General features: G+C 40.2%; 1 protein-coding gene across 1 annotated transcript in view; it reads right to left on the minus strand.

The window, feature by feature from the left end:
- The window catches only part of RAP1B (RAP1B, member of RAS oncogene family), a 79288-nt gene that overhangs the window by 24052 nt on the left and 42882 nt on the right, over positions 1-12354 (minus strand). Inside the window, exon 2 of the mRNA XM_075600300.1 lies at positions 7761-7844. Within this exon, the coding sequence (XP_075456415.1) occupies positions 7761-7817 (57 nt within the window). The 5' untranslated portion in view covers positions 7818-7844. The remainder of the gene's footprint in view (positions 1-7760; positions 7845-12354) is intronic.

Here is a 12354-nt window from a genome sequence, read left to right on the forward strand (position 1 = left end):
GATGAGGCGCGCGTCCGCTGGGCAATGTGTGCTCATCCCCAGCAGACTGAATGACGCGACTTGGAGGCAGGGCTGCCATATCCTCCGTCATCCATGTAATAAACCCCCCCAAAACAAAGTGTTTGTAATTTCAATGGCTGGCAAAAAATACACGTGACGCTGCTGCAGCATGAAATTACAACTGGAGTTGTCTCCCTCAAGTGCAGCAGCGTCAACACTGTTCGTTTGTAATTTGAACACTGCTTATCACAAACATCCAAGAGTGCCGAATGTGTGCGCACGCATGTCGCATAGCAGGCAGAGTGAGCGGGGCCTTAATCTTGCTTGTATCTTCATGTAATCTAATGGTTGATATTATAAAGAACATTTACTAGCATTCCACATCAATGTACGCTTGTTCATGCATTTAGAACTGCTGAACATAGACTTGGGTAAGCAAATTTGCATTGCTTCAGTTTCATTATTTTAAAAGGGTCATTCCCATTCTTTATGCCCATTTTCAATGTGATGGGGAGTGCTTTTCTTTTGAGGAATGAGGCAAGCCAGTTTCAGTAGACTGACTGTCATACAATATGGGGTGACCCACCAGGCCAAAATCATGGACTGTCAAACCCGGCAGCCATGACTTCTACAGAACCATGGGCAGGTACAGTATTTGATTAACACCCCCTCCCCCCAAAGCTTTTTTTTCCTTCTCTTTCTACAATCTTTAAAGGGTTGTATCAAAAAATAGTGTCACTTTAAGCTTATTTTCCTGCCCAGAGCATGGTTTGTTGTTGCAAGAATTAACCAGTTTGGATATTTATTTCACAATATTAAGTGCCCCATTTCCTCTCATCCCTCCATTGAGCACACACCAGGAAACAGTGGACGCTTGTACAAACAGATAAAGTACACAAGAATCTCACTGTTCTATAGATAATGGCCTATATACTGTTCTTATCTAAATGTTTCAGAAAAAGCTGCAGCATCTGTTCATTCCCATTAACAGTACAGAAGTTAACAACCGATAGATACCCTTATTGACCTACCTGGGCAAACAGGCCAGAACACGAACACACACACACACGAACACACACACACACACACACACGAACACACACACACACGAACACACACACACACGAACACACACACTAAAGTTTAAAGCACCAGCTCCAATCTCCAAAGTATACTGAAAATCACACTAAGGCCTGGGACATAGTGAGTTTCAACTCACTGAGGCATCTGTCATCAGTGCGGCTATAGTTTCCCCCTCCGCATGCGCGCTGATGCGTGCGGAGGCTGAGAAACTTGGAACAGACACCCAAGTTTGAAATTTGCCGCTCGGGGAAGTGGAGGAGCAGTCACGTGACCGCTCTCATCCAAGGGGACTAGCCCCGCCTCCCGCTCCGCCCCCTGAGCGCGCTCACTGCCTCGCCTGCAAGGACAGGAAAAGCACCATTTTCAGCAGGCGCGGCAGAGCAGTCCACTATGTCCCAGGCCTAACACTTTTCGTAGTTTATAGGATTAAGCCCTTTGCTATCAGAGGGGCCAGCACCAAACAAGAACGCAGTGCTTTATATGAGAACATCCCAGACCATTCATAATGCAAGAAAATATTGAGGGAAAATGATATGGACATCAAGTAGAAGGGAATCCCTCCAAGTATCTTACTATCTACATACAGTACATGCTCCATACATGGGTGGAACACCACAACTGCAATGTAACAGATGAGCTTGGAGAGAGGGAGAAGAGGAGAGGAACAAAAAGGAAGAGGGGGGGGGGGGGGGCGGCATATGTCCATTAAGTTGGCAGACAAGAAGTTTTACATACATTTACAACAGTGATCATTTTTAATTAGCCAACTAATATTTTATGCTGGGTATTTTCCAATATAAACAGAGAGGCAATCTTTTTCTTAAACAAACATTTCAGACTTGTGCCTTTGAGTGAAATACATGGGATTGGCTATAATACATCTCACATTCCCATATTAGACAGTGTCTGGTACTTATTCTGGACCTTGGATTTCAAAAAGAACCAGCAATGAAAACTACATGATTCCAGTCTCTTATCCCATTACTTCAGACCACCACTGATTAGTAATGAGGTGGAGGGCAGGTAGGGATTTAGCCACTTTAACATGGCACATTCACAGAACTATTTCCATGAAATTCAAGCAGTGCCCAATTCCATATAACTACAAGACCATAACATTCTGAAACCAAACATTAAAATGGCACAAAAAGTGGTTACAAATAAATCCTTTAACTTATTGCTACATTATAAGTTCCGAACCAATTCTTTGATTTTTCTTAATTGAGCTAAAGTCTAAAAGTGAAGAAAAAAAATAGGCTCTGGTTTTGCCATCTTGCTTTACCCCAACATATACTGTATTTTCACAGGAAATACGCTAATTTATGACACGGCCTTCATGTGATTGCTCGTTTAGCAAGCAAAGCTGCAGAAATTCCTTAAGTGAGACACCAACGTGATTATTTTTGGCCTCACCAAGTTCAGATCTATTTGAAGCAAGAGTCAAACTGCTTTAGAGCCTCGTCTATAAATAAAGTGGCCGTGGGAAAACTGAACAGCACAAAAATTCTCATGAGATGGAATAATACACAAGGTGGTAGATGAAATATGCTGCACAATATCGTTTTGGAAGTTATATGGGCCAGACTACACTCCAAGAGAAAACAAGATTGAAAAGTTTTCATGCAAATAATCGCTGAGGGGTCGCTAGGACTACAAATAGCATAGTCTGGTGCCTAAAAAACCCTGATTCGAATTCTGGAAAAAAATCATTAGGTTAAAAAACCACCAAAATACATATATACATATACACCCTAACTGTATTAAGAGAGGCAAACCAAGCAATATCCTACATGGTAATTAAATAAATCAGTTCAGTATTATTCTATTTAACTCTTCACACCATTTTTTATCCCCCAACAATTTTTTTTATTCTTCAGTTTACAACTGAAAATCAGGATGGGGAGGGGTTGATGCGGAAAACGATATAATATGCTTGTTTGATAGGAGGGGAGAGGGGTGCATGAGGAGGCAATTAAGTATATAAATTTGACAGACTTCAACTTCATAAAGAACGCCTACTCTTGTCCATTATTTCTCTGGTTTGCATCGTGAGAGGCCATTCCTCAATTGTCTTATATTATCAGTAAGTTAATCAATGCATTCGGGTCCAGGAGTGTTTTTAAACTATGGCTCCCATGTTCTGGTTCCTTTTTTTGTTTCAATCTTTTTTTATTAGGTTTATGCAAAACATGACACATCAACTCTACTCTTGTTTCATCCAACCGTATAGACATCAGTATATTTTATACACAAGCTTAAATAAATTGTGCTATATAATTCAACTTATTCTTTGTTTCTTATTTGTTGTCAAGTTTTATTAGAAATATTGATTGTTTTTAATTTAGATTGCTAAAAACCTTCCTTTTTTCAGAGGGTGTAAAAAAGGATAGGGTAAGATAAGATACAGTGTAAGAAGGGACAGAAGAAAGATGAAGAGGGGATGGGAGGGCATAGTAAGAGGGCAAGGACACGGGAGGGTAGAAGGTAGGGGGAGGAGGGTGTAGGTAGAAGGACTACTGATCTGACCCGAACACCAGGGGAGGCAGTGAGAAAGACTTCAGATTTCATATTTTCTCTGTTTTGTTTAGTACCCAAGGGTTACCTTTCTCATCTTGCTTTGGTGTATTTCTAGTGCGGGGACCAAAGTTCCCAGATCTTATGGAAACGCTCTAAATTTTGATGAACTTTATGAACTTGATCCGAAAGTCTCTTCATAAGTCTTATTCCGTTTACTCTTTGAATGACTATACGCCTAGCTGGGGCATTTATTTTTTTCCAGGCCGCTGCTATAGAGCAACGGGCAGCTGTCAATATAACAGGATATCAGTTATCCCACAGACTCCCTAAGTTCTTCCACTGGTTTGGCCAACAAGTAGGTCAGGGGATCCACCGGGATTCTTAGAGTGTTCTGGTTACTTTATCTAGTGTGTCATGTAGAAACCCGGTTAACTTCTTCATATACATGGTTTTAATCATTGTGATATCTGGGTCATGTTTCCAGTTGACCGCTATCATGGTTCTAGTAGCTGAACATATCTGCGTGACTAATTTCCCATCCATTCTAGATAGACCTATATAGTAGGGCTTCCCATCGGTGTGGTGTTAGTCGGATTCTTAGCGAGTCCACAGATCTTTCCCATTCACAACATACTTCTATTTGACCACAGTTTCTATAATTTTTGTGGAGTGAGATACCACTGGAATATGAGTGTATAACAGTTTTCTTTAGTGGATGTGTTTATTGAAACTTCTCTAATTGCACCCCAGTCCTCCCACTCCAGTGTATCTTCTATTTCCTCCTCCCATTTTATCCTATAGAAAAGCTAATTTGTCTGCTCCAATAATAGAAGGGACTGGTATATGGTCGATATTAATCCATTTGTGCAATAATCGGTTTTACAGATTAGTTCGAACCCGGTGTTGAAGGTGTCTAGTCCTGCAGTGTGGTATGCGAAAATGAAAGATCTTATCTGGAGGTATCTAAAACATCTTTTTTTGGGGAACTTTATGTCTCTTATTTCCTCAATGGTTCATAGCCTATTAAAGAACCGAAAGTCTCTTGTTATTTGGTAACCCGTTCTCCCCAATTGGAATTTCTCCCTTCATCCTTGGTTCAAGCACAGAGTTCCTCAGGACATGGGTCATAGTTTTTTGTGCTTAGTTTGTACTTCTTAAAGTAGAAGTCCCATAGTTTCAATGCATGAGCTATTATTGTGTGTCTGTCTCTAAGGGTCTGTGTTCTGGCAGCAGCCATAGTAAGGTGATGAGTCCGGTGTCTTAATGCCATTTTTAATGCGTTTCAACATACTGAGCATGCTTGGAGTTCTATAGTAGGGTTTAGCACACTTCAAGCAGTGCAAGATCTGTGCAACACATTCACGTTTAGATAATTTGTTGCCAATATTCCCAGCAGTTTGAGCTGCAAACAATAGATGTTACCTTATTAATAGAATAGATTGTAGCTGCTGAGTTACACTGAATGAGGATTGATTGAAACCGAAAGGCAGCCATTTATTGAACCCTAACAAGCAGGCTCTTTGCCGATTGATTATGGAAGAACAAAAATCGATCGGCAGCTTAGGTAATTAGTTTAAGATAATCAAAGGCTGCATAAAAGAAATACAAATAATAATTTGTTTTTAATATAAAGTGCTGCTTGGAATTCCTCTTTAAAAGGGAGCGCAAGAAAGAATTTATAATAGATTATGGTTTAAACGCTGGTCAGCAAAGGGGTTGCAGCATCTGTTGAGATTCTTTATCACACAAGAAAAAAAGTAATTAACTGCGCAACCCACAAAAACAATAGAGCTGGGTGCCTCACAGATGAACCTTTTTGGATCTAAAACAAGTAAATGTTACGGCATCCCTCAATATACGAAATTGTTATAGATTTTAGCATCTCTAAATTATACATTTGAGGGTTCCTTCAAGTAACCCCCATTCCACCAAATCTATTTGCACCACCACCAGTTTCTGGTAACCACAGCATTTTTACTTTTTGACTTATTATAACCCTATTAATGTTTTAATCATAAAAGTATTAATTTTTCCATTAAATATTTATTTATAAAATGTTTTACCAGGAAGTATTACATTGAGGGAGTTATGATGACAGATACACGGTAAAAATATGCGCTTTAAAAAAAAATAAAGAAGGTTTGCTGCATTCTTAATTGTAATATGTTTGTGGCTGAATTTGTATGTTAGAAACGCTTCTCCAATTATATAATTGAAGTAAATGAGAAAATAGGGTACGATATACGGAATTTCACATTACGCACTACTTTTCTGGAACGTGTGTTCCGTATAAAAATAAATAAAAAATTGAGGTAATTCCTGTATTTAGGTTGTCTAGAGCAGGGGTGCGCAAACTATTGGATTTGCGGCCCCCCCTGTTTGGTCCCCCAGGGGTGCTGGAGCCCCCATACCTAGTTTTGTGGCGTCAAATGACGCAACGTTGTGACCCCGCGTCGTCATTTGATGCCGCGGTACCATGGCGATGGGTCATATGATGTCACATGGTCCCCGCTCACACCACGCATCTGAATCCCGGTAAGTGAAGTTGCAGAGGCCTCACGTGATGCCCGGCATTTAATGTAAATGCCTTGGGGAAGAGCGTGGGACCTCTGCAACTGCCCGTGGCCCCCCCAGGAAAATCTTGCGCCCCCTGGTCTAGAGTTAGACAGACAAATCAACTCAAAACATATTTAATATGAATCCTACTGAAAGCAGAGACCCTCACAGGCTTTTGGGAAGACTCAAAACCAGGAAGATCCTATTATTCGACTATGCCAGCTCCACACCTACTGACCCTGGTTCGAGAGAAATGTAATTAAAACCTAGAGACTGGCAAATGCCCTGTGAAGCGGTTACTGCAGCTAACTGGAGTGCAGCCAGTTTCCTGTTCCCAGTTATTTTAAGTGGATTAAACAATAAACATAATTTAAAAATGCTTCAGGTTAACATTTTCTAACCCTGGGCCTAGATCAGATAGATATATATATTTAACTAAATAAAAAAAAATACAATGAGCAGCATGGATTCTTGTTAACAGACATTACGATTGCTTCATAGTATTATTGTAAAATTACAATATTGCTTAATATGGCTCAACCAGCTTTAGAATATTTTAGGACGAACCTGTTTGGCTGGCTGCTTCCTGCTGTGTAATAAATCCTCTGTGCATATCCCAGAGCCCCAGCATTTCATACTGGTAGCAAACATTTAGTAATGTGACTTGCAGTGTGACATATGCCCCATGTAAATAGTTCAAGCTGTCAAGTGGCAGTTAGCTCCAATTTTAAAATGCTTTGCTCCTTGGAGAGTTCTTTCAGACCTCTTTAAATAAAGGTTTGAAAAGCCCCACTTGCAAATCTGCATGACTGAAAAATGTCTAACTATCGCTGCCAAATTCTGAGTTTGTGCATCAAGCAATTTTCACGAAGATGTTGTAAGCACTAAGAAATAAAGTTTAAATGTCCATCACAAACTCCTTATTTTCGGCATCAGGTGTTTATGCCATTTTTGTTTGGACATTAAAGAAGCAATATCAATTTAGCATATTGATTTTTTTTTTTTTTAACACCGAATTGAAACCAGATGGTCCGTAGCAGCTGAACCACCCTATTTTCTAGCTCAGGTGAACCCATGATTCCAGAGATAATTACTGTTTTAGTTGACAGTTTAGTTCCTGGCTTTTAAAAAACCCGCAGCCATCCAATAGGATATCTATTATTCCCAAATGGGAGCTGAAACATGGGCAACTAAAGCAGTGAATAGCTCGATAACCAGGAAAGGTCCCTGGAGCTAAACAGAAAGCTCTGTTCAGCATCGGAGGATCCCGGTTCAAATTCTGTAAAGGGAAAAAAATTAAGAAAATGGAAAAAACCCCATTAAACGACCTAATCTATTTCTTCCCCCTTTCTCTCTAAGGTTCAAGCTAAGCCAAGGTGGAACATTTACATGAGTTATATCTCAGAAATATTGATATAGGTACCGTACGGTTCAATGAAGGTTAAGAAATATTTTTACACCTGAATTTGCTCTAGAGAATAGTGCAAAGCTCACAGGTCTCATCTGTCCCACAAATTGTATTTTAATAGATAAATTGGTGAACATTTTTTTAATTCCACTCCCAGAACATGGCTTGTCTCATGGTTCAGAAGACACACACTTACCAAAGCAGACTTCCCGACGCCACCTGACCCAAGGACGACGAGCTTGTACTCACGCATGGTGCAGGTTTTTACTCAACTCCACACCTAAAACACAGGAATAAAATAATGTAATGTCAAACAGTTTGTTTATCAAGTATTCTGCATGAATCAAGAAGACATTTGCACTATTGAAGTCTCTTAATCTTGTAATCAGTGGTAATTAAATGTTGGAAACATTCGTTTTCTGCATTTAATTTTCTCTTGATCATGTCACTTAGAAGTTTCCTTTAGGCCACATCTGCACCATCGCTAGGGGTAAAAGGCAGACTGTTCAGGAGTCGGGAGATCTGAACCTCAGTGCAGAATTTATAAGGCACCCATAACAAAAATGGTTTCCATTAATATATGCACAGCAGATATGAGAATGAAAAATGCACCCCACCTTCCCCCCCGCATATTAGTTGTGTGTACAACACTGTAATATAGACCCGCAGAGTGCTGAAACAAGAGCAATACCTCCCTGCCATGAAGAGCTTACAACAGATCCAGTAAAGGCTTTACTATTTACTTTGTAACCCAGCTCAAAGTTGCAAAACAGTGCGCTGCACTGATTCTTTATAAGAAAAAAGCCTCCAACCATGAAGCCAGCCCCAGACAACCAGGACACAGAGCACTGTCAGAGTACTTATCTAATACCACTGGCTCAGTATCCTTCGTGTCGAATATGCAACAGTAATCAAGGTCTTTTAACATTTCACATCTAATATAGACAGCAACATGCCAATATATGAGCTACCTGCAGGAATAATCCTGGTGAGTTTACCAGCATGACCTGATTTATTACACACAAAAAAAAACCACACCCCCCCACGGCAAGTGCAAGACGGCAACTATATTCATTTTTATTTGTATATGTAAACTGTGGCAATGTATAATTCTACATTGTTATCTAAGCTGGCAATCGTTTGTGCTCCTGTTATAAATCTGTCAAAATTCGGATTGTGTGACTAACAATGGCTGCTTCAGTTAGTGTAATTGGCAGCTTCAATGTATCCTTATATTACCACGGTAACATTATCCATTGTTACAGTTTAGGCGTGTAATATAGTGCGCACAGCCGTGAGCGGTGGCGTGGCAGACCAGGGAAATTACAATAAAGTTGTATTTTCGTGCTACTGCCACGCCACGAACCAATCACAGCGCGGCTTAACGCTGTGACAGTTATGCCCACTAACCGTGCGTCCCCGCTTGCAGCCTACAAACTAAACGCGCACGCCACGACTGTCGCGCGCCTGCACGCACAGCAGCAAGAACTATAAAACAAGCCTTAAACCTCAAGCAGCAGGGAATATTGCAACAAATTATCCTAAACAGGAAAGTGTTGCAAAGATCTTGCACTGCTTGGGAGGTGGGATAAAACATGCAATAGAAATTAAAGGATGCTTTAAAAGCAGCAAAACATTTGTAATTTTTAAAAAAAAATTATTAAATAAATCAGTTCTGTAGTTTTAGATATTTACTGTTTTTAAAAAAATTATCCAACTCAATGCCATTTGTAATGAGTTTCAAAGCATCCTTTGATTTCTATAGCAGGTTTTGCCTATAACGATTGCCATCTTAGGTAAGAATGAAGAATTATACATTGGCATATGCTTTTCTTATACAAATAAGAGGAAAAAAAGGGGGGGGGGAAGAATATAGTATTGCAGCTTTTAAACTCATTAAAAAAATACAGTATTATCAAATACAACAGAACGGATATATTAAAAAAACAAAAAAACCCTCAAGATTTCACATGTTTTGCTGCTTTAATTAAGTGTTGTAAATTATTCCTCCCACCTACTTTCCCAATGTAATTATGTTTCAGTATATGAAGAAAATTGTAGAGGCAAGAAGAAATGTAGCCAGCAATTTAAGAGAACCAACACAATGCTAATTCATTTGTATGCTGGCTCTGCGTCTCCTGTATGGACTGCCAGCGATGCTGCACACAGATGTTAACATGGCATCGTTGTATTCAAACGCAAATAATTTTAAAAGGATACTGAAAACCAAAAGGTGTCAATTTAAATCATAGAGGTTTTGCAGAAATTATCCGCAAACAATTTAATCTAGGGAAGGGATGTTGCTAGGCGGCAAGCTTCCTAACAGACAAAAAAGACAAAGTTGGCTGCAACGTGGGTTTGAAAGTGTCATCTTTACCAGAGTACAATCTGGTGTCGAATAAGAGTTTGCACAGACAAAGCCCTCTGCCCCTCCTCCAATCGTTATTGACTCTCTGTTAAGAACAAGAGCCCATATTCACTAAAGGGTGCTAATCTTTAGCACCTCTTGGCTCCTATTCATTGCAGTGCAGCACCATTTAGTGAATATGGGCCACGGTGTGCGAATGGTAAAGAAAACACTTGATTGAGCATGGGAGTGTTTGTCAGAGGCTCTTAAGAAATGGAATGTTATAATTTCTAGTGAAAAAGTAGCCAAATAATGGTGTAGCATGGTTAGAACAGTTAGGCCAACCACATTGTTAAGTTGTGTACAAGTTGTTTTATGCAGGCTACGTGGGATTAATCCTTTGTTCACAGAGCACCCTAGGATATTTGTTCAGTTAACCAGATCACACAAACCGAATGAACCTGTGCTTACCAGACCGGCTTGCTGTACCATTGCACTGCTTGTCCAATTGACCAGGAACATTCAGGAGTTAAATCCACGGCAGTATACACATTCTTAGTGTCTATATAATGGTCGAGTGACACATGAATGCTTTTAATGTTAGAGGACACATTGAAATGAGCCTTGCGATGCAGTGTGGTTACCATCAGGGTGTAGCAAGTGAAGTGGTATTCACACTTCTGATATGCGCTAAGATGATGTAACATCCCCGCTATCCAATTATACAATGTTCATCTTTAAATAAAAACAAAACAACCTCTTAAATCATCAGCTCCCTCCTAGAGTTGGGCGATATCAAAATTCTCACTACGATAACATTTATCGCAATAACGATCTATATACTGCGATACATTCGTTAAAATAATTCTGAAAATGGTGTAGTAAATCTGAATAAAATGTTCTCAAAATACCTTTATTCTGTAGATTTACTAGAATAAAGGGCCCTGCATTCCCAAACCCTTTCCATGTCTGCACTTCATCTTCTCACCTACACTGCTCCCATTCCCCTCATTCATCCACCTCTCATCCCATCACTCACACGATACACCCTCCATTTAATAACACTTTTCACTGATAAAAATATATTACAGATTTTTGTTTTAATTCATTTTTAACTTGGTCATAAAGGGGGAGAGTGATGGAAACAGTGTAGGAGAGAAAGGATGAAGTGCAAGCATGGATTAAGGCAGCGCTGCGCAAACATTTTCAGCTGCGGCCCCCTTTCAGGGAGCCGCAGCGTTCACCCCCCCCCTCCCTTTAAGGCACGGCTTCAAAATGATGTTGCGGGTCAAATGACCCAACCGCGTCATTTGATGCGCGTTGCCATGGTGCCTTCCCCGGCATTAAATTATATGTCTGGGGAAGAGCGCGGGGCCTCTGTAACAGCACGCACGCCCCCCAGTTTGCACACTGCTGGATTAAGGATCCCAGGGAGAGAAAGGGAGCGCGAGGGAATAAGTGTCCTGGGAGGGGGGAGCACAATGGGGGGGGGAGGGGAGGGAAATTAAGAGTCCCAGAGGGAGTGGGATGAAGGGGTTAACAAAAAGAAACTGGGGTTCCTACTGTTAGCTCCCCCGCTGTCTTCCCAATCTGCCAGAAGCTCCTCCAAATCCCTCCGGACCAAAGAAAGTAAAATGCTGACAAATTTTCAGCCAGTTGGAAGCTGGAACATAATTTGATTGCTACGTGCAATTGGATGGCACTTTAATTGGATTACGTTTATAAAACAGGAAGTAACACTTAACTTCACGGAAACCGGGCGAATCCAGGAGCTTAATATAGCACTGTTCCGCACTGTGGATAAACCCCAATCCTGTGTAATAAATGTAAAAAAAAAAGTAGGGCTAGTAAGGAGGGTGGATTAGTGCTTTAATTATAAAAAAAAAAACAAAAAAAATTCTCATTAATTTTTCTTCCTCTTTTTCCATCCAAGAAAAGTCCATTTCTGATAAATTGGTATAGCTATTGCTTGCTCAGAAAATTTGTTTAGCCAATGTATTTCCCTAGCAATAAAGATTTAGGCAACATACAATTGATTAATCCCCCTAAAGAAGCAACTATAAATAGCAGCTGATTTTGCTTGAGAATGGAACAGCACTGCAACAGATGCCTAATAAAGATGTGTTGGAAAAGAAGAGCCAATTTACCCCTCACCCAAACCTGTTACAATTTGAAAATTACCAGAAGTGCAACGTTATAAGTTTTTGAATATTACTTAATCTAGTACAAGTGCAGCAGGTTAAGTAGAGGGGGAAAAAAGCTACTCAAGTTGTCTTTCGAAGCATCAACCCTGTTTAGGGCCCGTGTTAAATGGAAAAAGAAAAATGTGCACATCTAAACATACATATTTTTTTTCCTCCTGCGAGTGCCTTTTTTTATACTTCAGTACTACTCTAGTGAAGAGCACCCAGGTAGTCATCGGTCAGTGTTTTGGGGTGCCCTC

The sequence above is a fragment of the Ascaphus truei genome, chromosome 5 (genome assembly GCF_040206685.1).
Source record: "Ascaphus truei isolate aAscTru1 chromosome 5, aAscTru1.hap1, whole genome shotgun sequence".
NCBI lineage: Eukaryota > Metazoa > Chordata > Amphibia > Anura > Ascaphidae > Ascaphus > Ascaphus truei.